The following is a 27,153-nucleotide window of genomic DNA, read 5'->3' on the forward strand; positions in this document are numbered from 1 at the left end:
AGCATTTTCAGTGGAAAGCATTCTTCAACCATACACTGCTTTCAAATTGACGGTCATATTTAAAAATATGATTCTGGTACATTTGTCCCCACAACTCCACTTTCACCTGCTCCTCTTTTATATATTCCCCCTTTGATTTACGGTACAAAATAATGATTCAGAATTTCTCCCTAACACACACAGCGCCTCCAAACTTTGATAGGATAAAGACGAATGCTTCTTTCCTAGACGTTGCAAACAGAAAGCAAGGTATGATGTCCTAAACTAAACAGATTTTACTCAGGCTCGTCCATGGTTACTACAATCCATCTGATTGTTTCATATATACTGTACTTTATATCAGAAGAACACAACTTGTGGTTCGGGACCCCTAGTGAAGTCACAGAATCTGATTTTGAGGTCTCCTGCATGTTTGATATGCAATACCTTCTTTTGGGAACCACTTCTTTTGGGGTCCCCAAAAAATACCTATTAACATAAAAAAATATAAGACACACACAATAAATGATGTATCCCTTTATTACACATTCATGCGTACTCACTCACACACTACATAATTACTTCTTCCTGGAGGTGGTTGGTCCCCTTCTGGTTGAAGTCCAAGGTCTTCTTAAAGCAAAAAATGGAATTTGCAATCCCACGGATTTAGAAGCACTGTATGTACATACTGTACTTTACAGTGCTTCCCTGGAGAATGACAGTTCCCCTACGTGGGTTCCTGCACTATAACCATGATTTGCTTAGACTCAGAGCGCTTTTAACCAATCAGCGGGCATTGTCATATGCGATTTAGAAATGTCTCCTTAAAAAAAACACAAAGCAATAAAATAGAATTATATTTGTAAATTATTGTTTCAAATGCTGAAATAATATTTCATTAATTTCAATATACATTAGAGGGCTTAGGGGTCTATTTACTAAGCGTTGGAAGGAGATAAAGTGAACGGAGATTAAGTACTAGCCAATCAGCTCCTAACTGCCATGTCACAGGCTGTGTTTGAAAAATGACAGGAGCTGGTAGGCTGGTACTTTGTCTCCGTTCACATTATCTCCATCCAAGGCTTAGTAAATAGACCCCTCATTTTGAGGTGAACCTATATGCACTCACACATACCTCAGGAGAAGAGGCTTAAAAAAAACGTGTTTATGTTCATTGTTGTAATCCTTGCTTGCTGTTGGCTTTCAAGGTTTTAACTCTCTTGGTTAGAAGTATTTGTATTCACAGGTAGTTCCAGCATTACACATTTCTCTCGCACTTTACAGTTTGACTCATGAAATATGACATCTCGGAATTTAACGAGTTTTTTGTTAGCAATATCCCAAAATCTACATCCCTTGCTCTCAAGACAATATCCATGTCAAATACAGTCTTGTGATCTGTAGTCTAACTTGTGCCTTCTTTCTATTGGAATATGTATATTAGCTTTTCAACCAATACTCTTAAGTGACTTATGTCAGGTTTCTCACCAGTCCACGCTTCAATTGGTGTTCTCCCTTTCGCTGCAACAGTGGGTGCAGTGTTCTTTATAAAACCTGCTGTTTGAACTTCCTCAGCCCAAAATTTATTTTCAAGGCTAGCATCATTCAGCATTGCATAAGTTCTGTCCACTATAGTATGATTTGCATGCTCACTTACACCGTTTTATCCTGGCATATACAACATGGTTAGCTGATGCTTGATCCCATATTTTCTCATGAAGTCCGAAAAATTTTTGTGTTTGTACTTTCCTCCATTGTCAGATCTTAAAGTCTTCAGTTTGTAACAAGTTTGAGTTTCTACTAAATTCATGTAGTCCACAATTTTGTGTATAACTTAATTTTTTGCTCTTAGGAATTATACATGGGTCATCCTTGTAAAATAGTCTATTAGGGGTAAATTTACTAAGATGGGAGTTCTATTAAGAAGTGATGTTGTGCATAGCAACCAATCAGATTCCAGGTATTATCTTGTAGAAGGTGCTAGATAAATGAGAAGTAGAATCTTATTGGTTGCTATGGGTAACATCACTTCTTAATAGAACTCCCATCTTAGTAAATTTACCCCTTAGTGTCAAGAAATACCTGAATCTACTAAATGATTCATGGTCCATAGCACCACAAGCATATGTGTGCACCAATGATAGTGGTGCCTCAGCTCTAGTTTCGGGAAGGGGCATCGGGTTTGCTTACCATTGATGCGACTGTCATATTCCAGATAATTTGGATTGTTTATAGTCATTCAGTCATCAGGATTGTTTATACTAATTCCTGTCACCATCTCTTCTTGAAGTTTTTGTATGTTCCCATATCCTAAATATCCCAATTACCTATGCCACAGTTCCATAGTTTGACTAGAGTCAGCAGCAGCCATCGCATAACAATCTTCAGTATCTAAGACATACTGGCATCAGGTATCAGTAGTTTTTATTGTCCCTTTCTTATTGTTCACAGTATACTTGCCTACTGCAAAGTTGATTTTGTAGTCTTTCTCCTCAAGGATACAGATGGTGATTAAGTTACTTCCAAGGTCTGGTACAAATAAAACATTTTCAATATCTGTGACTACAGTTCTGCCTTTGATTTTTAGGTTCACTGTTATTGTCCAGACTTTTAGATGATGTGAGGACTTTGTCCCTGATTCCTCTGACTGTGATGGGTTCACATTAATTCAATGAGTTGAACCATTTTTCATTGCAACTAAAATGATAGTTGCCCCCGAGTCCATAAACCAGCAGTCTCTCCTATGACTGTCTGCTTTGTTCAAAGCTGACTCGTTTTTGTAATAACATTTTTTTCTGCATACCACTTTGGTCTTTTGGTCTGCAATTTGAAGCCTTGTGCCCTAATTTGTGGCAATTTAAGCATTTTTGTTTTTTTAAACTTAGTGTCCTTAATTTATAAGGCTGATGTTCTAGCAATTTTGTCCACAGGTATCCATTCCTGGAAATGTAGCAGCTTTGCCTTTATGGTATCAGTAGTTAATGCAGTGCTATTTGACTCCAATGCCACTAGCAGAAACGCAAATTCTGGGGTCAGGTTCTACAGCATAGCCATAGAAACCTCTTCATCGTCTGCCTTGACTCCAACAGATTCCAATTGCTGGGTGATAAGCATCTCATCAATGTAATAATTCATGTCCTTACAATCACTTAGTTTAGTCTTGCACAAAGTGCGTCTGAGGTTCATTCTCCTCAAAAGACCCTTATCTTTGTAAGCTATTTGCAGGGCTACCCACATGTCCTTTGCAAATGTCTTCTCATTGATGATGAAATATACTTGCTATTCTGCAGCTAAGCCAATGGTTCCAATGGCTCTGTCCACCTCTTTGGGATTTGGGTTGTCTCCTGGTTTAATTGTGACCTTCCACATCTTCTCATGTTTTAACTGCCTTTCAATTTTATAAAGCTCAAACTTGCACTTTGAGAATAGATTTTAAGGTTGAATATGAAGTTGTGATCCTGTTGAACGTGTCCTTCACAGCCGCAGTGCTGGGCCCATAACCTATTGGCAGTTGCCTACAAGTTGGTAGGTGCATAATGGATGTGAACAAGGAGGTTAGTCCACACGTTGATTACAAACCAGAGTAGGATTTATTGAGGTTTTCAGGATACAGGTGATGAAAGATAAACAGCACTTAATACGTTAAGGTAGTAATCTCTATTGGGCTAAGTACTGTACATCTGTACAGCACTGTGAGGCTCCTATACACACAGTGATAGGTTTGGGCAGACCCTTTTATAGAGCCAATTAAACAAGTCCTGCACCTACAGCTTAATTGAGTTGACCTTGAAGTCTGGTGAGTTAAACATGTGACAAGTCATGCACAATAGACATGTGATGTTATTGTGGCCGTTCAGTCATGCACAGTCAATAACACAGATATTGTACTGTATCCACTGCATACTTGCCTACTTTTGAAAATGACTTTGAGGGAGACTGCAGATGGCTGTAGAATGCGCCGCGCCATTGTGGGGACGTGGTCTGCTCCACTCAAAGGGCTTGTCTTGTTCCACCTATGGGCGTATATATTCCTATAAGCTCACACACACACTTACATGAATAGATTCCCTCCACACACACAGTCTCACACACACACACTTACAAGAATAGATTAACACACACACACATCACTTGAATAGATTCCCACACACATCACACAGTCTCACACAGACACATACACAGTAATAGATCTCCCTCCCTCTCTCCTTCCCCACTGCACTGACATGAATAGATCTGGCAGGAGCTGCAGTGAGCTCTAACACTCGCAGTCTCAGGCAGCTCCTCGGTCTCTGTCTTCAGTGTCCTGTCCTCTGGCATCGGCTCCTCCCCCCTTTGTTATCACTGACTGACCCGGGAATGCTGAGAGCATCAGCCTCTCCTAGCAGCAGTCTGTGAGCAGGGGAAGGCGTGCCCCGGAGACCTCCGGGCCAGTAGCAGCCACACTCCTGACTCCCTGCACCCGGTGAGTACCTCCTGCCTCTTAAGCTCAGCCCCCAACCCCTTTGATTCCAGATTTGCGCATGCACAGTCCGGATGTTTATGCAGGGCTTTGTGAATGTGGGGGACCTACTTTGCGGGGTGGTAGGAGCTCCCACCTTAATTTAGGAGACTCCCGTGAAATTCGGGAGGGTAGGCAACTCTGATCCACTATACAAACTTTAATGCATAGTCCCTGATTTACAGGATCTGTACACTTTGGGGCTGATGCTGAGTTCGAAAACATTTGCGTCCAAACTGCAGTTATCAAATGCATTTGCTACAAAAATACAATTTCTACTGCAGGGTCCATAGGGTATCCACAAGATACCTTGGGTATAGGTTGATGACGTCAGTCTTCAGGCACCACAGAGTTAAAGTTTTCAGCCTCCCAGGATGCATCTGGGTCCCTCTCCTATACCCTGCCCCCGGGCCAAGGCATCTCAGTTTCGTCGGTGCCTGGCTCGGAGTCGGAGGCACTGTGCAGAGGGGGGCTATGAAGAGCCCCTGAAGTTTGTTTTAAAGGCAGCGCTGGCTGCACATATGGGAGTACAGCATGCAGTACTGACGTCCATGCTGTCTCCCCTACACCACGCCGGTACCAGAACGCCGGTACTGATCTAGGGATGCTGGTAGACATCTGGGGTCACGGCTAGCAGTGCCCCCAGATGTCTTGGACCATGGCCGGATCCCAGGAGATAGCAGGCAAGCAGCGGGGTCCCGCGGTGGGTCCCCGCTGGTCACATGGTCCTGAGTCCTCAGGCAGGGGCTCCCTGGGGACTGGCTGCAGCGTGGAGCCAGGCGACCAACCTGCGCTTCCACTACCCCCTGGGACAGCGGGCCGCTGCGGCGTCCTAGGGGTTAAATCCGTGCCAGGGAAGCGCGCTTTCCCTGTCTCACAGCCAGCGCCTCCCCTGCTGCACACAGCCTCTCTGCTTTGTCTGATTGGCCATAGTGTGTCAGCGCTCCTCCCCCAGGCCGGCCTCCTTCATCCTCTGCTCCTCGGTGGCCATCTTTGAAGCATGGTGAACGCTGCTGGAAGCCTGTGAGCGGTGGCATTGCGGTCTGGGTCCCCCAGCATACCTCTCCTCCGTTTGTCACAGGTCAGTGTATGCAGCGCTGAGTCCTACCAGCCTGAGTAGTTGAGAATCAGCGCTAATAGTGCAGGGATTTGTTTCTTCTGCATTGTATGTGACTAATCTGCTAGCCTGCTGTCTGTACTTTCACTTTCTACTGTCAGCCTTATTACTGTCCCTGATCTTGCTCTGCTCAAAGCCCTTGCGGTGCGCGGTGTGCAGGGTGTTATTCACACTATACCAATACGTATAGGTGTGAGTGTCACATACTTACCATCATGTCTGAGACTGACTTTCCTCTCCAGCTCATGTGTACTAAATGTAAGGTACCAATAGCGGAGGGGGAGTATAACGCGGAGGGGTTATGTCCCCAGTGCCTGGCACTGTCACAGCGGATTATGGTCACGGTCCCGGTACAGGAACCTCCCTGGGCTTGTTTCGCTAAGGCGCTTACAACCCTTGTGGGCCAGCTAGCTCCGCCACCTGCGTTTACCCAGACGGGTTTGTCCCAGCAGTCAGTGGTGTCGTCACCCATGCGGGAGTTCCCAAGACAATTGATGGTACCCCACAGTCTCCCTGTCCCTTCCCAGGTTTCTCCGGAGCCTGCGTGGGTTAATACTCTAACTACATCGGTTCAGCATTTGTCCGATGTTTTACAGGGGGAGTCTGTGTTGCGGCCTCATAAACGGCCGGTGGCGTCTTTATCTGCTCCTTATGGAGATGACAATGAGACGTCGGATGATGGGGAGATTCTGGATCTATCTGACCAATAACCTCTCCGTACCAAAGAGCCGGACGCTAAGTCCAGGGTGTATATCCCTGGTCTTATTCGAGCGGTCCGCACGGCTTTAGTTATTGAGGATATTGATCCTTCGGTGGCCACATTCATATATGCCTTTTTAAGGATATTAAGGGTGAGGCTACGGTGTTCCCTCTTTCTGATCAATTAGTGGATCATTTAGAGGAGGCGTGGAAAAATCCAGGTAAACGGTTTCAGCCCCAGAGGCGCTTAGCCGTGGCTTATCCGTTTGCGGTCAATTATTTTTCTAAGTGGGAATCCCCTACGCAAGTGGATTCACATGTCACACGCCTAGTCAAAAGTGCCACGTTGCCTATGCCTTCGATGTCATCCTTGAAGGATGTCACTGACCGCAAGGTGGAGATCTGCCTCAAATCCATTTATTCTCTTGCAGGGAAGCATCCAGACCGGCTATGGCCGTGTGTTGGGTAACCAGAGCTATGGAGCGCTGGGCGGATAATTTGGAGGCGTCTTTGGACAGACCGAGTTGGTGGGCAATCTCCGAGACTCGGCCACTTACATTAATGAAGTGGCCTTAGATATTTGTATGCTCATCTCTAGGATCTCCTCTGCAGCCGTGGCTGCTCGTTGCACCTTATGGTTGCGTTCTTGGAAAGCGGACGCGGATTCCAAAAAGGGATTAGAAGGTCTGGACAGGTACTATTTGGTCCAGATCTTGGCAGCAGCAAAATCTGCATGTCTTCCGTCTGCTACGATTCCTTCTAGTGCTGGTGTGTCGTCCTTTCGGCCTCACACGGCCCAAGGTAGGCCTAAAGTACAGTCTTTTCCACGGCAGGCTGGGACCAAGAAATTGTCCAAGCCCAAGAAACAGGTCTGGAGTACCAGACGTCCGGCTCCTAGGTCAGATAACAAACCTGCGGCCTGACGGTCCAGGTCTCCCTTTGGGGGACCCCAAAGTGGGGGGCGCCTGCTTCAGTTCGCCCAGTGCTGGTCGAGGACTACGACAGACACTTGGGTTCAGGAGTTGGTCTCTCACGGGTATGCCCTCTCCTTTCAGTACAGGCCTCCATCCCGGTTCTTTACCACAGGCCTTCCGCTAGACTAGAGCAAAGCCTCAGAACTGCGGAAGGTTTTGCACACTATGCTCCAGGCCGGAGTTTCAGTGCATGTTCCAATTTCCCAGAGGGGCCTGGGTTTCTATTCCATTCTATTTTTGGTGCAGAAACCCAATGGGTCTTACCATTCAATACTAAACCTAAAGGCCCTCAACAAGTCCTTGAGGGTGCCTCTGTTTCGGAGGGAGACCCTGCGGTCCATTATTCTGGCACTGGAACCTGGGGACTACATGGTGTCATTGGACATCCAGGACGCTTACCTGCATGTCCCTATTCTTTTGCGCCATCAGCAGTTCCTCAGATTGGCAATCTGCAATGAACATTTCCAGTTCCGGGCACTGCCTTTTGGCCTGGTGACTGCTCCACGGGTATTCACCAAGGTCATGGCGGTCATGGCGGCTCTCCTGCGGACGCAGGGAGTCCGACTGTTGCCTTATCTGGACGACCTCCTGTTGATAGCGGGGTCTCCAGAGCTTCTTTTACACCATCTGGATCTGACGATTGCGGTATTGCAACGTCACGGCTGGTTGACAAACTGGCAGTGGTCCACTCTCACCCCGTCTCAGAGGATCCTGCACCTCGGGGCCTTATTGGACTCCAGGCAGCAGTGGATCTTTGTGATGGAGGAAAAGATCCTTGCTTTGTAGTTGAGGGTGCGCAGTTGTCTGCAGTGTCGTCGAGTGTCGATACACTCGGCAATGAGGTTATTGGGCTCAATGGTGTCGGTATTCGACATGGTGGAGTACGCCCAATTTCACTCCAGACCTCTGCTGCTATTGATCCGGTCCAGATGGAATGGATTGCCTCAGTGTCTCAAGTCCCAGACGATGGGGCTCACTCCGGATGTTCGCCTGTCTCTAACCTGGTGGTTGCAGACGACCCACCTCAACAAGGGTCGCCCGTTCTGGGTGGCGAACTGGGTCCTGTTAACAACGGACGCCAGTCTCCGGGGCTGGGGAGCTGTCACAGGTCCACACTTGTTTCAGGGCATGTGGACTCGGGCGGAAGCAGAGCTCCCAATAAACATTTTGGAGCTCCATGCAGTGTTAAGAGCTCTCCAGCTGGCACAGCCGGTTCTCCAGGGTCACTCTGTGCAGATCCCGTCGGACAACGCCACCACGGTGGCCTATTTAATCCAGCAAGGAGGAACCCAAAATCGGGCATCACTCGCAGAAGTGTCCCGTATTCTGGTCTGGGCGGAGCGCAATCTCCCAGCATTATCAGCAGTGTTCATCCTGGGAGTCCTCAACTGGGAAGCGGATTTTCTCAGCAGGCAGGACGTGCACCCGGGAGAGTGGTCTTTACACCAGGATGTCTTTCAGAGTCGGGTGAACAAGTGGGGTCTTCCAGAGATAGACCTCATGGCGTCCCGGCACAACAACAAGTTGCCGGTGTACGGGTCTTGAACAAGAGACGAAAAGGCATCTCTGGTGTATGCCCTGTCCGTCCAGTAGATGTTCCAGTTTGCCTACCTTTTCCCTCCGTTTTCCCTTCTTCCGCGGGTAATACGGGAATTCAAATCAAAGAAGGAGGTACGCTACTGTTGATAGCTCCCGAGTGGCCCAGATGGCACTGGTTCTCCGACCTCCAGAGTCTGTCAGTAGACGTTCCTCTGAGGTTACCATTACGACCGAATCTGCTGTCACAGGGTCCTTGTCTTCACCCGGACCTGACTCGGTGTGGCTGTTGAAACGGTCATGCTAAGGTCCAGAGGGTTTTTCTGGCTCCGTGGTGCAAACCATGCTAAGAGCTCGTAAACCTTCCTCGGCAAGAATCTACCATCGTGTGTGGCATACTTTCTTCCGGTGGTGTAGACCTAGAGGGTATTCTCCTAGGGAGTTCCGCCTGTCTAGGGTGTTGGCTTTCCTACAGACTGGACTGGATCATGGGTTTCGCCTGGCTTCTCTGAAAGTGCAGGTGTCTGCCCTGTCAGTCTGGTTTCATCATAGGATTGCTGCGCTCTCTGATGTGCACACCTTTATGCGAGGTGTTCTTCGCATTCAGCCACCTTTTGTTCCAACGGTGGTGCCTTGGAATTGGGCTGTGGTCCTGAGAGTTCTCCAGGGACCGCCATTTGAACCACTGGACTCAGTGGACTTTAAATGGCTTACAGCTAAAACCATAATCCTTCTGGCCATTGCCTCGGCCAGAAGGGTTTCGGATTTAGGGGTTCTCTCTTGTAGACCCCCTTTTCTGATTTTTCATAGGAATAGGGCGGTGCTTCGCACTCGTCCGGGATTCCTTCCCAAAGTGGTATCCAGTTTTCACATCAATGAAGAAATTGTTGTGCCGGCTTTCAATTCACCTGGACTTTCAGTGGGTGAAGCCACTTTGGATGTTGTGCGGGCCTTAAAGATTTATGTGGACCGCACTTCGTCTTTTAGGAAGTCGGACGCTTTGTTTGTCCTCTATGGCTTCCGTAAAAAGGGTTGGCCTGCTTCAAAGCAGACTTTGGCAGGCTGGATTCGTATGGCAATTTCAGAAGCTTATCTCCATGAAGGTCTTTCAGTTCCCTCCTCTATGAGGGCTCATTCCACTAGGTCTGTGGGGCCTCGTGGGCAGCTAGACGTGGTGCCTCTGCAGTTCAGATACTGCAAGGCTGATACGTGGTCTTTAGTCCATACCTTTGTGAGGTATTACGCTTTTGACACCTTTGCCTCTCAGGATGCTTCCTTCGGGCGGCGGATTCTCCTCTCAGCACAGGAGCATCCCCACCCTTGAAGGATACTGCTTTGGGACATCCCCAAGGTATCCTGTGGATACCCTATGGACCCTGCAGTAGAAAATAAGAGATATGGTAAGAACTTACCCTTGTTATCTCTATTTCTACAAAGTCCATAGGGTTGCACAGGACTCCCGCCCTGTCGCACCTGTACTGCAGATGGGCTTTATTCTGGTCACCGGTTTTTCCATCTCCCTATGGTGAGAATGTGATTCTCGTGAGTGTCCAGATCTTTCTTCTCTCTCTTTCTTCTCCTCCTCCGGCCTATGGCTTTTGACGTAACTGAGATGCCTTGGCCCGGGGGCGGGGTATAGGAGAGGGACCCAGATGCATCCTGGGAGGCTGAAAACTTTAACTCTGTGGTGCCTGAAGACTGACGTCATCACCTATACCCAAGGTATCCTGTGGAACCCTATGGACTTCGTAGAAATAGATATAACAAGGGTAAGTTCTTACCATATCTCTTATTTTCATAAACAAAATCACAATATGTGTGCAGGTCTGTCCTACTGTAGTAGAATTATATGCCAGGTTTATGTCAGGAATACGTCAGATACAATTTTATTAAACACATTTCTTAAACTTTTATGCTTGAAGAAAAATGCTGCTAAACTTCGCTCATAAAATCATATACTGTAGTATATTCACGAGCAATGAAGAACGCTCCTGTCAGCTTCAGAAGTAAATTTGCAATTAGCCCATCAAAGCAGCTAGTGACCGTATTTATCACTAACATATATTTGTACCAGCCCTTAGGTACTAACAATTGTTACAGGCTTGACACATGCATATGCGTCTCTGCTTGTGTTTGCAATTCATACATGCCTACATTCCGTTTTGGTCGGGAGCCTCCCAAAAATCGGGTGCCGCTCCTGACCTCCCAGAAAAGTAGGCACATGTCCTGTTAATAAAGCCCCCCTCCCGCCCACAGGATGTATTAGAAAAAATATTTACCTGCAGCGGGGGTTGCGGGGGGGGGGCTGATGACACGATTTGCACTAAATCGCGTCATTGTGACCCCGCCCCCGACACCACAATGCCGAAATTACAGGCATTATGTTGCCAGGGGCGGGGCTACGATGACACGATTGTGAGGTCACGCCCCCGGCCCGCCCTAAACACTTTGTCACGCCCCGCAGCTGTGCCGAGCTGGCTGCCTCTCCCCGAAGAGGCAGCCAGAAAGTCGGCAAGCCTGTTGCAATTACCGTACTCGGCCTCTGTAATACCCAACCTTTCCTCTGCCTCATTTCCAGACATAGATTTAGGCCAAATGTAATAGGGGGAGAGTTTAGAAAATGTGAGAGTTTAGCAGAAAAACTCTCACATTGATCGAGTTTTATCTTCAAAATGGGAAAACATCTGAATGAGATTTTAAATCGTGAGAGTTTTTTGAGTCTGAAAAACATGTGATGGCAGCCACTTTCTGCGTTTATCTAATATATGTGAGAGTGCTCAGGACTAGAGACAACACTGCCTCAGCTCACACAGTGGTTGTCTATTGCGTGTAGGCAACAGGTGCACTAAATAAAGGAAATGACTGCAGTTAGTGTGGTAACCTCGCAGCACATTTCTGATCCAAGTGACAGTGGAAGGATTGAGCATTCGTCTTTTTACAACACTAACTGGAATTTCACCTGATAAAGTGATGGGAAAAAGAGTACAAGAAGCTGCCAGTTGTCAGTACAGATATTCCCAAGAGAAGGAGCAGAGAATTGTAAAACCCTGCAGCTCTATTATGAGTTTTAAGCTGCTATGTGCCGAGGGATTCCATTATCTACATAAAATTCCTGTCCTCTCATCATCTACAGCTTTGTTTGGTTAAGTGAGCTAAGAGTTTTTGGTGCAATGTGGGGTCACAACAACCTGCACCTTTGCAAGAAAGGAAACCCAGTTGAATACAAATAGAATTTTTTTTTTGACATTATGTAGTTTCAGCATTTTTGTTGCATTCATAGGTCCTATGGTTTTTTTTGCTATGTTTCAAGCTAATTTCAAAAGACAAAGCAACAAAGGTTTTGTAATTAGAATAGTCAAATTAACCCTTACTTTTAATGAATCAATTTTGTTCAGTTATTGTTCAGTTATTGATAATATTGTATCATTCCTTCCTTACAACCTTTTACAGCTCTTTTTTGTCCTGCGGTTTTGTTGTATACTGACAAAAACAAAGGTGTCTCCGCCATTGCGGGGTGGGAAGAAGCCAGGATTTCCGTCGGCTGACGGAGATTTCCTGGCCTTTTCCTCTAAACTGCGGCGGCCGGCTGCAGGACCCCATGGGCCACCACAGTTGGCCGATGTTATGCAGATTATCCGATGCTTCGTTGGACAATGCAGCTCGGATAAGTAATGCACAGGAGGCGTGATACCTCCTGCTGTATTACCATATCTGCAACGGTCGCAATTGCAAAGCTGCCTGCGTGCATACATCATATATCTATAGCCTGCATGCAGCTTTGCAATTAAGATCCTTGCAGAATCAGGTCCTGAGACTAAACTTGAAAACTTAAAATATATTTTATATTCCAAGAAATAAATTCATTTGCTTGAAAGTGGAAAATGGTAATATATACATTTATATCAGTTCTAAAATCTCAGAGTATCATTCATTTATTGATCCAACTCAAAGGTTGGGAAATACATTCCCAGAAATATGGCAAGAATAAGTGAGCAACATCTGAAGAACTCAGGTCCCACAGCAGACTTAAATCTTAACAATAGACAAATAGCAAGTCTGCATTTGTCTATAAGGATGTATACGAATAGGCAGTAGAACAATGTCTAGCTCTGTGTCACTACAAGTGTTACTGCTGCAGATATAATTTTTTTATTACTTTTTTGTTGTATTTAATAACCTGTATAATCCCTTACAATGTCCTTTGGATTTTCCAAGGAAATAGAGATGTGCGTATCCACTAGCAGATAGTGGAACGGCAGTACGATTACAACCTGGTAATCGGACAGTCGTTCCTCTTCCCCTGAAGTGCCTACACTGAACGATATGTCGTTCAGTGCAGGCACCCTCCCTCATCCCTGAACATGGTCAGTCTGTCCTTATAGGCAGCTTGACAAGCATCTTCAGGCGATGATTGATGTCGAAAACAAACAGCAGGAGCATGTACCGCTGGTCATTTTCGACATTTTCATGCCCGAATCATGCCCGATTAATGAGCGATTGAACAATAACGATATCATTATCATTCAATCGCTCATTTTAATCGGCAAGTGGATACACGGCATAAGACTGAAAGTAAGCTATTGCAACAATTGTAAATATTGTTTAAAAGCAGCACATACTGTAGGTATATTGACAATGGTTGCATGCACACATTAGTAAAGTTAAGGGCCCCATACCTGAGCTGTGATTCCCCTTTCAGCCAACGCGATCTGCTGATCAGCGATGAAAAGCGCCAATCTACGGACATCAATTAATGCAATTCCCCGTTCTCCTGACGATGGGGCCGGTGGATCAGGGAAATGCAACATGTTAAAAATTCCTGAATCGCTCATTCTGACCATGGTTTGGATCAGTGAATCGAGTTTTTCAACATGTTGAATATCCCCGATTCCCCAGCCCTGTCATCGGCAGAACAGGGAATTGCAGCAATCCGCCGCAGATATATGAGCCCTTTACTTGTGGAGTGCTCCTTATGTGAGAAAACTAAAAAAACTGTGAAAAAACCCTGCTACTACTGTACTATTGTTAACTACTATTTGTTGAATCAGGAATATTTGTTTGTTTATATCCATTTTAAGTGACATGACCCAGAAAAGTAATATCCAAATTAGAGATGAGCGGGTCCGGTTCCCTGAGAACCGAACCCACCCGAACTTCCATATCCGAGACGAGATCCGAGACTGGCTTGGGGTTTCCCGCCTGACTCGGATCTCAAAGCGAGGCAAAACGTCATCATCCCGCTGTCGGATTCTCACGGGTTTTGGATTGTATAAAAGTCCTTCCCCACAGTGATCGGCACCATTTGCTTGCTGAGTCCCCTGCTGTCAGGGCTATGCTTCATCCAAGAGGGGCTGTTGTGTCCATCTAGAGGCTGCTGTATCCATCCAGGAGTTTCTGTGTCCTCCAGGGGTTGCTGTGTCCATCCAGGGGTTGCTGTGTCCATCCGGGGGCAGTGGCTGCTGTGTCCATCTAGGGACTGCTGTGTCCATCCAGGGGCTGCTATGTACATCCAGGGGCTGCTGTGTCCATCCAGGGGCTGCTGTGTCCATCAAGGGGCTGCTGTGTCCATCCAGGGGCTGCTGTATCCATCCAGGGGCTGCTGTGTCCATCCAGGAGTTATTGTGACCATCTAGGGCAGGGGCTGCGGTGTCCATCCAGGGCAGGGGCTGCTGTGTTCATCCAGGGGTTTCTGTCTCCATCCAGGGGCAGGGGCTGCTGTGTCCAACCAGGGGTGCTTTGTCCATCAAAGCGTGCACAGTGTATAAAGGAATAAAAGCTATAAATAATATAATTAATAAAAAAAGAATATATTATATATTATTTTTGTGCTGTACCCGTGTACTATATTTATTATTATTTTATTTTACTGTGACGTTGCCTGTCAGATCGCAATGTAATATTCATACACGTATTGTTTGTGACACTGTAAGTGGTTAGTGCAGTGTATAATAAATATTGTCACACTGTAAGTGGAAAACAGTGTATTCGTAAAAAAAATTCTTACACTGTTAGTGGAAACGCAGTGTATTCGTAAAAAATATTGTTACACTGTTAGTGGAAATGCAGTGTATTCGTAAAAAATATTGTGACACTGTAAGTGGAAAACGCAGTGTATTCATAAAAAATATTGTCACACTGTTAGTATTTTTTACGAATACACTGCATTTACACTAACAGTGTGACAATATTTTTTATGAATACACTGCATTTTCCACTTACAGTGTCACAATATTTTTTACGAATACACTGCATTTCCACTAACAGTGTAACAAAATATTTTTTACGAATACACTGCATTTCTAGTAACAGTGTGACAGTATTTTTTACGAATACACTGCATTTACACTGTCACACTGTTAGTGGAAATGCAGTGTATTCGTAAAAAATATTGTTACACTGTTAGTGGAAATGCAGTGTATTCGTAAAAAATATTGTGACACTGTAAGTGGAAAACGCAGTATTCATAAAAAATATTGTGACACTTTAAGTGGTAGCACAGTGTATTCATAAAAAATATTGTTACACTGTAAGTGGAAAACGCAGTGTATTCATAAAAAATATTGTTACACAGTAAGTGGAAAACGCAGTGTATTCGTTAAAAATATTGTCACACTGTTAGTGGAAACGCAGTGTATTCATGAATACAGCACAGTGTGTTATTCTTTTCTTATTCAAAAAAATCTTGTGACACTGTAGGTCATTGATACCGCAGTCTAATATTTAAAATTGGTACAAATTGACGTGTGTGCTGTACCTCACTTAATTCGTGTTTGTTACTATGGAGAGCGATCAGTTGAGAGGGGAGCAGGAACCACATACTAGTGGTAGAGCGGCTGCCAGTGCCACCAGTCATACTCATGACGATACTAGTCCACCTACATCATCTACTAAAGCCGATGCCCAAGGGCATACAGGTCTTAAGTCAGGGCATCTAACATCAAGCAAGCGATGTTTTACAGCGTTAAAGAAAAAAAAAAGCTAAGTTAGCTGCAGAGAAACAAAAAATTGGTAATATGCCATTTACTACACGAAATGGCAAGGAAAGGATAAGGCCTTGGCCTTTATTTATGACTGGTGGTTCTGCATCTTATGAAGATGTAAGTCCTTCTCCCTGTAGAAGTGTCAAAAAAATTAAAATCGCTAAGGCACATGAACCAACTGTGCTCAGAAAAGTCACAGATCACTGAGGAGAGTCCAAGTGTGTCCGCGGTTGCCATGTGTGAGCCTGACCTTTCTAATACTGTACTTGAAGAGGATCCTCCTTCCACCATTTGTGTGCCCTGTGCAAATGTGGGGATGAGTATCACAAGTCAACATGCTGACGTAGAAATCGAGGATGCTTCTGTGGAATTGCACCATGAGGATGAGGAGGATATTTCTGTAGTTGGCGCTAACAAAGATGATGTTGTTGATGCTGAGGATGTTGTTCAGGCAACAGTTGTTACCCATGGTAGAAAAAAAGCCCATTGTTTCATGCCGAGCACAAAAGACAAAAAAATCCACTTCTCATGTGTGGAATAGTTTCTACCCAAATCCGCAGAACAGTTGTCAAGCCATATGTAACGTTTGCCAAGCAAGAGTGAGTAGAGGTAAGGACCTTAACCATCTAGGAACCTCTTCCCTGTTACGTCACTTGCAGCGCATTCATCAAATTGAAAAGTGTTTTTCAAATTCAAAAACTTTGGCTAAATAAACATAACAATCGGTCCAGTGTCACCTAGCTACTTCCTTCTCTCTGTTAGAGCCAAGCACCTGCAATCTCCACCACCAACACTTGCATCATCATCAACATCCTCAATCATGATCGGAAGTAGTCCTGCATCCAATTTCATAAGAATGACTGACTCCTCTCCTATCTGTGACTCCTCAGATGGATCCTTGAGTGCTATGCCTGTTGCTGTAAATGGATCTTCGTCCCAGATGGGGACCAGGAAAAAGACTACTTTTAGTAGTTTAACCAAACAATTGACTGTCAAACAATCATTTGCAATGGTGAACAAGTATGACAGCAGACACCCAGTTGCACAGCGGATTACTGACGCCATAACAGCTATGCGTCCAGCATCCACCATTAATGCAGTGGGTTTTAGACAGTTAATTGAGGTCCTGTGTCCCCGCTACCATGTCCCTTCTAGATTCCACTTCTCTAGAATAGCAATTCCCAGTCTGTACAAGGACATTAAAAAAAAACCTTATCAATGTCCGAAATGCCGTTGTGCCCACTGTCCACTTAACCACAGATAAATGGACAAGTGGGACAGGGCAAACTAAAGATTACATGACTGTGACAGCCCACTGGGTAGGTGTATTGCCTCCAACAGTGCAAACAGCAGAAGCAGCATCTAACAAATGCCAGCTCATTCAGAGGCAGGCTACTCTTTGTTTCACCAGTTTCACTAAGAGGCATACTGCTGTGAACCTCTTGGAAAAATTTGTTGGTGCAACATTTTTATAAAAACTGACAGGGGCATGCAGGAGATGCTCTCGGTGGCCAGAAAGATTTCGGGACATTTTCGACATTCAGCAACTGTGTGTCAAAGATTGCATCACCAGCAAGTATTGTTGAATTTGCCCTGCCATCAGCTGAAGCAAGAAGTAGTAACTAGATGGAATTCTACCCTCTATCTGCTTCAGCAGATGGAGGAGCAGCAAAAGGCCATCCAAGGCTACACAACGGCCTATGACATAGGAAAAGGAACGGGAATACACCTTAGTCAAGGTTCTCAAAGTCTCTGAACTTGCCAAACGTGAAGTTAGTTCAGACACTGCCTGCTTGAGTCAGGTCTTTCCCCTCATCAGACTTTTGCAAAAGCAGCTGGAGAAACTGAAGGAGGAGCTGAAATGGAGTGATTCCACTAAGTTTGTCGGACTTGTAGATGAAGCTCTTCATTCGCTTCTCCAGGATCCAAGGGTTGTCAATCTCTTGAAATCGGATCACTATATTTTGGCGACCATACTTGATCCTAGGTTTAAGTCATACCTTGTGTATTTTTTTCTGACGGACATTAATCTAAAAAGATGCAAAGAGCTGTTGTTACAAAAATTGTCAGCTCAAGCAGTACGCGACATGGCAGCACCTTCAGTTTCTGCAGCTGCCAGGAAAAACTAAATTTTCCTAAGGGACCCACTGCAGATCAGACAGCAAAAACTAATGACATCTGGTTGGGTCTGAAAGAACTGCCTACAATTAGTAACATGTCTACCGTGACTTTATCTGATACGGTCACCATTCAGAGAATGGTGAATGATTATTTTAGATGATAGCATCCAAATAGGCATGTCAGACAGTCCGTTTCACTACTGGCAGGAAAAAGAGGCAATTTGGAGACCCTTACACAAACTGGCTTTGCTTTACTTAAGTTTCCAACACTGCAGTGTGTACTGTGGTCAGTGATCAGCGTAGGAGGTTACTTCCCCAAAATGTGGAAAAAATGAAGTTCATAAAAATGAATTACAAATTCTACAAGGAAGACCTTTACAAGCGATTGAGTAAAAAAAATACAGAGGCGCCTTTAATGGTGGATTCCAGCAGGGACAAATTAATATTGTGTGAAGAAGAGGATGTACACACTGATGGGGATGATGATGACGATGACGACATCTGATCTTACCTATGTTGTAAAGCCAGTTTGTGTATGGGATCATTGCCACCAATGTCCACTGCATTGGCAGCTTGTTTTGTGGGGGGTCCAAACAAACCAATAATTTCAGCCACAAGTGGCAGTCCCTGTCGCTGAAATGATTGGTTTGTTAAACTGTGAATGTCTTGTTTCATATATACAACATAAAGGTGGGTGGGAGGGCCCAAGGACAATTCCATCTTGCATCTTTTTTTCTTTGCATTATGTGCTGTTTGGGGCATTGCTGCCTGACATTTTTAATTTTATGGTTTATGAATGTCCAGAAATTGTAATGGCCACAGACAGCATCTCCTGTATGCCCCTTTAATTTTTTTAAATAAAATTCTGGACCACCAAATTGATGGGGTGGGCAAATATGAGCAGCAGCAGCACAGAGCATCTTCCTGCCAGGATGTGTGTAATAAAGTACACTGCAAATACGTTTAATACAAAAATGAGTTGTGTATATTGGTCACATACAAATATATTTACATGGTACATACAGTGTGTAACCTGAAGCACGCCACCTGTTGTTGACACATAACGTACAGTAGGCCCAGCAAACATCACAGATGGTGGGAGAACTTCAGGCTGCTTTCATCTGATGTAAACAGCAAGTCTTGGTCCCATTATCCCTAACAACCTCCCTGAGTACAAACTAGTAAACATCTGTTTACAGTATGTTCTAGCAGCACCTCCACAAGCAAGGCCACCTCATTTTTTTTATTATATCATGATGTATAAAAAAAATTAAAAAACCTCCTCCAGATCAAAGATGTCTTTTAGGAACTGAAAAACTTGATCTTAGATTGATCTTCCCTCATAATTTTTTTAAGAATCAAAACATTAAATTAAAAACTAATCATCCATCCATCCTTTCCCTGTCTTCAATCCATAAACATATTCCAACTCCATCAGGCCTCTGACCACGTTAAGGAAAACATTCTTGGTTTTTTAAATTCCTAGGGGTCGTATAGTTTATTAAACTACCATCCTGTCTACCACTGCAATGCCACTCTGTGCCATGTTCGAAGCTGAGCTGCAACATGTTAGTGCCGCCCACTGCTGTCGCTTAGCTTAGTTAGCCAGCTAGCTGGATGCAACCTTTCGGCCCTAAACTAGATGAAAAAATCAATATTGTGAGCTGTGAGGTGGTCAAAATTGACTGAAAATTACTGGTAATAAATGTTATTGAGGTTAATAATACTATAGGAACAAAAACAGGCCCAAATTATGTGATTTTAGCTGTTTTTATGAATTTTTTTTAGAAAAACTGTAGATCCAACCCCCCCCCCAAAAAAAAAAAAACACGCAAAACCAATCCAGAACCAAAACACAAGATACAGATCCAAAACCAAAACATAGGGGTCGGCGCACATCTCTAATCCAAATACAGTGTTCCAACACAGTTTTCAGTTTTGCTTCACTCTTGAGTCATTACATTTATTCTGTTTTAAATTATATCTCACAAACGTTGGGAAAATGTAAGCCGCTTGCAGGCAGTTTGACAGACCGTAGGGAGGAGAGCTATGCAGACAGTCATGTGCCCTGACATTACAGATCACGCTGACAGCTGCACAGAGCATTCTGGGATACTTATAAATACAGATGAAAATTAATGGGAATCTGTAGATAGTTCATTTCAAAATCTAGTATTCTTATGGTACAATACAGCCGCTTGTAAATGCTGTTTTCTGCTACAGTATACTACTGTACCTTGTATTTTGGTTTTCTGGAGGACAGTGCTCCTTTTTGTTTATTGGAAATCTTGTACAAGAGATTTACCTAAAAATGCAGACTTCCGATACACCTGCATTAACAGGATTAGTAGCAATAGTTTATTTTGTCTAATTTATTTTATTTTCTATAAACTCATTCCTCATGGCCCACTCACAATTTAGACAAGAGTGATATCCATGCTTCAGCACAGCTGGGTAAATGAAACAGACTGAGGTGATAACTAAGCCAACTGTGATAACTGAGGTGATAACTAAGATAACTGTGCTGGATATCCTTAGAACCTGTGAGTTGGTCATGAGGACCGGCTATGGGAACAGTTGTGTCACTGAGTCGGTGACACCCAGTGTGACCAATAGATCCCTGTGCGTGGCAAAGGTGCGCAACCAAAAATGGGTATGGCTTGAAGGTCAAGGGGGCATGGCCTCATGGCACAACCCCATTTCATCACCATGGGGTCATGCTCAGCACTTCCAGAGATGCCCAGCTGCCAGCAGAGACTTTCCCCGCAATACTGGCTCCTCAGCAATCGGGAGTTGGGTGCTGCACAATAACATTACAGTGCAGCACCAGTCTTCCAGTCACTGAGGAGGAGCCGACATTTTGGTGTCATCCCCTCGGAGGGTGACACCTGGTGTGGTCCGCACCCCCGGCAGTGATGCCACTGTTTGGGAACACTGGATTAAACAGACTAAGTAAACTTCATATATTATTGGTGCCCTGGTTATTGTTTCAAATTATGATCCCCATAATATATCTCTGTTACTTCAGCGTAACTTCTAACTTTCCTGGAAGCATTTCTGGATTATCTACTAGACAACCTATGCTCCTGCCTCAGGCCCAGTATGCCCTAACTGGTCTTTATGTTTACTTTTGTTATTAGTAATGGAGAGGGGAAGGGGACCAAACCAGCAGTTTGCATAGGGTCCCATGGGGTAATTCTGGCTTTTTCTGGCAGTAAAGAGTGGCCCATCCTACTGCGTTACTCATGCTGTCAAGTTCGCCCTATTTATATTTGTCAATGATGGCCTTATCCAGGCCTCCTTTATAATGTCACTGAAATCGAGGACTAATCATTCTCTCTCTCACTCGTATGAATGGATTTAGATTCCTATCAGTACTCTTTGTTTACATGGTGAGGAAGTAGAAGAGTTAGAAGAGCTGCTGCCAGTTAGTCTAGTAAGATGTCATTGTCAGTTGTATGTGCGTTGCCATTATTTTTCTGCATCTTTTGAGAAGGGATGGGATTTAACGATATATTGGATATATCGAAACAATTGATATTTAGTTACGAAAATCAATAATTAATTCTGTAATTGATTTAGAGTTTCCAATGTCTAGTCCAGAGGTTCCCAAACTCGGTCCTCGAGGCACTCTATCACTCCAGGTTTAAGGATATCTACAGGGCCGGCGCTACCATTAGGCAGCGTTAGGCAGCTGCCTAAGGGCACCTGCCACTGGAGGGCGCTCTTCACTTCCCTGTCAGTGCTGCACAATGTGTCTCCTCACTCCTCACCCTCCGACTCCGCCGCAGAGTCGGGCGGAGCCGGAGGACTTTGTTACAGAACTGGAAGTAGATTAAGCTTCCCTAGAATCTGTGACAGCAGTGAAGAGAGCTGGGGAAGCAGCATTACAACAGGAGTTAAGGACGGAGTGGAGACAGCTAAGAGCACACCCACACCGTGAGATAAGCACCTCGGCAGATCTGTCAGACATGTAATCAGTCACTGAGGTAAAAGTGCAGTGATTAACGTCTCTAGGGGTTTTACTTATTTTATCATCTGGGCAGCAGATACAGCTAACAGTGGGCTTTATCATCAGAAGCAGTCAGTGAGTGCTCAGCCCATGTAATACTTTCCCCCTCTACTGTCATAACACTTCTGCCTGTGAGGAGAACATTTAGTGCAGTTACATCAGAGACTGAGTTGATTTATTCCCATTGTGTATTCTCCATGTTCAAGTAAAGTGGAAAATGTTTGAACTTATTAATATGTACCAATTACACACACACACACATATATATATATATATATATATATTGTGATAGGATCACTGGTAAAGTGGTCTGTGGCAGGGACATTTATCCCAGATTCCTGTCCTATGTGTTTAAAATCCCCAAGAGTGTAGCAGGCTTGAGTTTCGGCTTTTTGAAAAGCCGGTTTTGGACCTGGGGGTTGTGGGTGAGAGGAGAGGGAGGGCTCCACCCACGGCCACTCCAGGTTTTGGTTCTCGCAGCCTGGTAACAGGCTTGATTGGGTTTCCACCTGAGAGTGGCCAATATAAGCCTAGTGTGTTGAGGGCTGATTGCCTCACCTGGGAGAGCAGACAGGGAGTTTGCTCAGAGACACTTGAAAACCTATCTGTAAGTGTTGTGCTGTGCCTTGGTTGCTGGTGAGGGCATTAGGCCCTGCCAGGTTCTGGTAGTGAGGGAACTACCTGTGAAGTTAGTGCCCCGACAGGGCTAGGTTTTGTGTTTATGTTTTCTTTATGTTATTTCTGACATTGTACAATAAAGACTGGCGCCGACCAGCTTGTACTTGCATCCAGACTGGTGTGCTGCTTCCCTGCTGCTGTGTGTGTGTGTAAGGAAGGAGTCCTCTACCCAGGAGAGGGACCCCCTAACCTAACTGTGTCACTATATATATATATATATATATATATATATATATTAGTTTCCAAAAGGTCTGGCACTCATGTGTTTCCAGTAATAATATTGCCTCCGTGCCTTCCTTATAATTGGTATGCAGAAGAAAAGTATAGGCGGCACTGAAGGTCTTAGAATGCAAAGGTGGCTTATTCCAACATTTCAGGGCATATACAGCTGTATATGCCCTGAAACATTGGAATAAACCACCTTTGCATTCTAAGACATTCAGTGCCGCCTATACTTTTCTTGTGTATGTATGTATATATATATATATATATATATATATATATATATATTACATATATACACAGTCAGGTGCATAAATATTGGGACATTGACAGAATTTTCATGTTTTGTGCCTCCCACTTTATAAGGGGCCAGAAGTAATGGGACAAACTAAACAATCCTAAATCAAACTTTCACTTTTTAATACTTTGTTGCAAATCCTTTGCAGGCAATTACAGCCTGAAGTCTGGAACGCATAGACATCACCAGACGCTGGGTTTCATCCCTGGTGATGCTCTGCCAGGCCTCTACTGCAAATGTCTTCAGTTCCTGCTTGTTCTTGGGGCATTTTCCCTTCAGTTTTGTCTTCATCAAGTGAAATGCATGCTCAATCGGATTCAGGTCAGGGGATTGACTTGGCCATTGCATAACATTCCACTTTTTAGCCTTACAAACTCTTTGGTTGCTTTTGCAGTATGCTTCGGGTCATTGTCCATCTGCACTGTGAAGCGCCGTCCAATGAGTTCTGAAGCATTTGACTGAATATGAGCATATAATATTGCCCGAAACACTTCAGAATTCATTCTGCTGCTTTTTTCAGCAGTCACATCATCAATAAATACAAGGGAACCAGTTCCATTGGCAGCCATACATGCCCACGCCATGACACTACCACCACCATGCTTCACTGATGAGGTGGTATGTTTTGGATCATGAGCAGTTCCTTTCCTTCTCCATACTCTTCTCTTCCCATCACTCTTGTACAAGTTGATCTTTGTCTCATCTGTCCATAGGATGTTGTTCCATAACTGTAATGGCTTTTTTAGATGTTGTTTGGCAAACTCTAATCTGGCCTTCCTGTTTTTGAGGCTCACCAATGGTTTACATCTTGTGGTGAACCCTCTATATTCACTCTTGTGAAGTCTTCTCTTGATTGTTGACTTTGACACATATACACCTACCTGCTGGAGAGTGTTCTTGATTTGGCCAACTGTTGTGAAGGGGTTTTTCTTCACCAGGGAAATAATTCTTTTGTCATCCACCACAGTTGTTTTCCGTGGTCTTCCGGGTCTTTTGGTGTTGCTGAGCTCTTCGGTGCATTCTTTCTTTTTAAGAATGTTCCAAACAGTTGATTTGGCCACACCTAATGTTTTTGCTATCTCTCTGATGGGTTTGCTTTGATTTTTCAGCCTAATGATGGCTTGCTTCACTGATAGTGACAGCTCTTTGGATCTCATATTAAGAGTCGACAGCAACTGATTCCAAATGCAAATGTCACACCTAGAATCAACTCCAGACCTTTTACCTGCTTAATTGATACTGAAATTGCGAGGTAATAGCCCACACCTGTCCATGAAATAGCTTTTGAGTTTATAGTCCCATTACTTTTGGCCCCTTAAAAAGTGTGAGGCACATACTGTATATATTAAACTGTATATTACATATATTAATAACATCTATGTTGGGTCACTAAACATACATATGTTTATATATAACATACGGGTTTTGGGGGAGGTGGGGGCGGTATTGTGTAGCTTTGCCTAGGTCGCCTAGAAACCTGGCACCGGCCCTGGATATATATACTTGTGCATAGATTGTATAATTAAACTGACTGAGGTACTAAAGTAAGTCACTTGTGCTGAATGGATATCCTGAAAACCAGGACTATTAGGGTGCCTTGAGAACCAAGTTTGGGAACCACTGGTCTAGTCACAAGCAATGATTTCTTTCAATATCTTCTTTACACAAAAACATGGACATAGGGGTGGTAACTGACTGGTGATTGGTTAGTTGCCATGTTGGCACCAATGAAGAAATACACAAAAAACAATGGGCCTGATTCCAAGTTGTACGTTACTGCAATTGTAACTGCAGTCTCTCACATATAGCAGTTGCTAAAATATGCTAATGTCTTCCCACTGCTGCCTTCTTATATCTGTCCAACGACGTGCAACATTGGTACCATCGACTTACAAGGGGCAGTAACGCAGCATGTAAGTCAAATCTGACCATCCACAAACACTGTAGCTCTGCTGACATGCAGATAGCTCTCATGCCGTGAAGCAGATCCTAATGGCTAATTTATGCCCGCCCATGAAACGGTGTTTAAACAGTCAGACACTGCTGCGTTTTTCTAACCAAACCCCTGTTACCTTCCCCAAATGCTGACTACCTGTCACTCACTTTGCGAGTGGTTCCCCTGTAGCAAACAATTGCTGGATCTGTGGAAACATCGGCTTTGCGTATAACTCAGAATTAGGCCCAATGTTTCCATGCTTTAAAAACAATGTTTTATAAACCTTAATTTTTTAGTGGAATCAATATTTTATTACTGATGGTGGAAATATTGGAACAATTTATTTTTCTTATTAAATTCCCTTCCTTACATCAGAGCATGTTTAGGTCTCTGGGCCTGATTCAACATGGCTCGCTATTCTGCTTATATGCATGCAATGCAGTTGCTAATATCAGCGGTGACATGTAAATGTTTGCCTTCGCATTGCTATCGCAGCCTAACATAAGGGTGCTTCCCCTTACTCACACCAGTAAACTTTTGGCAACATCGGACCCATGCGCACCATTAAGGCAGGTCAGACCTCACTCAGAAATTGCTAACTTCAGCGCATGCTATGAGGCCTCAGGCTGCGTATGGTATCACAGTGGCTAATTTGTGCACGCCCCTGCAATGGCGTGCGAACACACTGGCACGCCTGCGTTTCCCTGACCACCTCCCCCCGTCACCACCCACAAACGGCACTTCCTGTCAATCACTCTGCAATGGGTCTGCTGTAGCCGCTGTGTTCACAGTCCCCGTCGCAGCATCTGGATCACGTATGCGCAATTTGATGTGTATGCATTCGCAGTGCAAAACAATCGGCAGATTGCATGCATATAAGCAATTGCAATCCTTGCTGAATAAGGCCCTCTATGTGGTGTAGCTCATCACTTGTGTACAGTAAACAGAGTACAATGGGAAAAAAAAATAGTTTCATTGTAAACCTATGTAACTTTATAATATAGTAAAATCAGGAAGCAGTTTCCTGTTGCTTCATTGTGTGGTTCCACTACTGATCTTGGGGCCTGATTCAGAGAATTACGCTATGCTGTTTTCGCAATTATCGGTAAACTGTGCATGCATCTTTTTACTTGCATTGTGATTAACAGGTCTTCAGCATTTGGGGGAGTGGAAAAAACGGAGGCATGTCGCGACCATTTTCAAGGCGTGTCGCTGCCTACGTCTGTGATCCTGTATGCAGAGCACATGGCTTTGGCGTCTCAATTCCCACGGCCATTGTGTGGAACCATAGACTTAAGCTGGCCTGGGTACACACTAAACGACGTGTGTACACAGCAAAGCGACCAGCGCCCCCCGCCGACAGGCCGACATATCGGGTGGCCGGTACACACTAGACGATCCGGTGCCCAACTGACTGATATGTCGGCCCCTGCCGCATCCTACTGCATGGGGTCGTCTGCCGCATCGTCAGGTTGAGCTGCATGTAGGGCCAACCTGACGATGCGGCTGACAACCCCACGGGAGCTCGTACCACACGACGTAATGAGTACACACTAGATGATTTGGAGGAATTGACGTTCCGATCTGTGTGTGTACCCAGCTTTACTCAGGACTGCTACAATAGAAAGATTTGCGACCAATGCCAGTGGCTTTTTATGCAGATGCCTGGATTTGCAAAGTCGCTGCTGGGCATCTATAAAACATCTCCTGACAAGTTCTCCTATAGGACCTATTGACATTCTTCACTCTCTCATCAATAATGCTACTAAAAGTTATTGGAGTGGGCATATGTGTGATCTGGTTTATTAGGGGCATCTTTCTAAACAAGCATAGTGCCAGCAGAAGTCCCAGCACCATAATTTAATGGGACACAAATGAATTTGGTGATGAGAGCAGTAAGGGGAGAGCAGATTAGTAATCGCAGAAAATACATTAGCAATCTCTCTAAGATTTATAGCTCAAGTACTGAAACTCTAGCCCATGGGAGCCACGATAAATCAGATCCTGACCTAGATTCATGGATAGCAAATAAATGCAATTATCTCGTTCATCTGCTCCAAATTATTGTGTCTGGGTCCCTGCACTATAACCGTAACAGAAAAAA

General features: G+C 44.5%; 1 protein-coding gene across 8 annotated transcripts in view; it reads left to right on the forward strand.

Moving 5' to 3' along the window:
* The window catches only part of NTNG1 (netrin G1), a 381,653-nt gene that overhangs the window by 252,783 nt on the left and 101,717 nt on the right, over nucleotides 1-27,153 (forward strand). For 5 of the 8 annotated variants that reach the window (XM_088474047.1, XM_088474042.1, XM_088474040.1 and 2 more), the window contains exon 7: nucleotides 184-249. The exons of the other annotated variants lie outside the window; for them this stretch is intronic. In XM_088474047.1, the coding sequence (XP_088330173.1) occupies nucleotides 184-249 (66 nt within the window). The remainder of the gene's footprint in view (nucleotides 1-183; nucleotides 250-27,153) is intronic. 8 annotated transcript variants of the gene reach the window in all.

The sequence above is a fragment of the Taudactylus pleione genome, unplaced genomic scaffold (assembly GCF_031769625.1).
Source record: "Taudactylus pleione unplaced genomic scaffold, aTauple2 ptg000146l, whole genome shotgun sequence".
In the NCBI taxonomy this organism is placed as follows: Eukaryota; Metazoa; Chordata; class Amphibia; order Anura; family Myobatrachidae; genus Taudactylus; species Taudactylus pleione.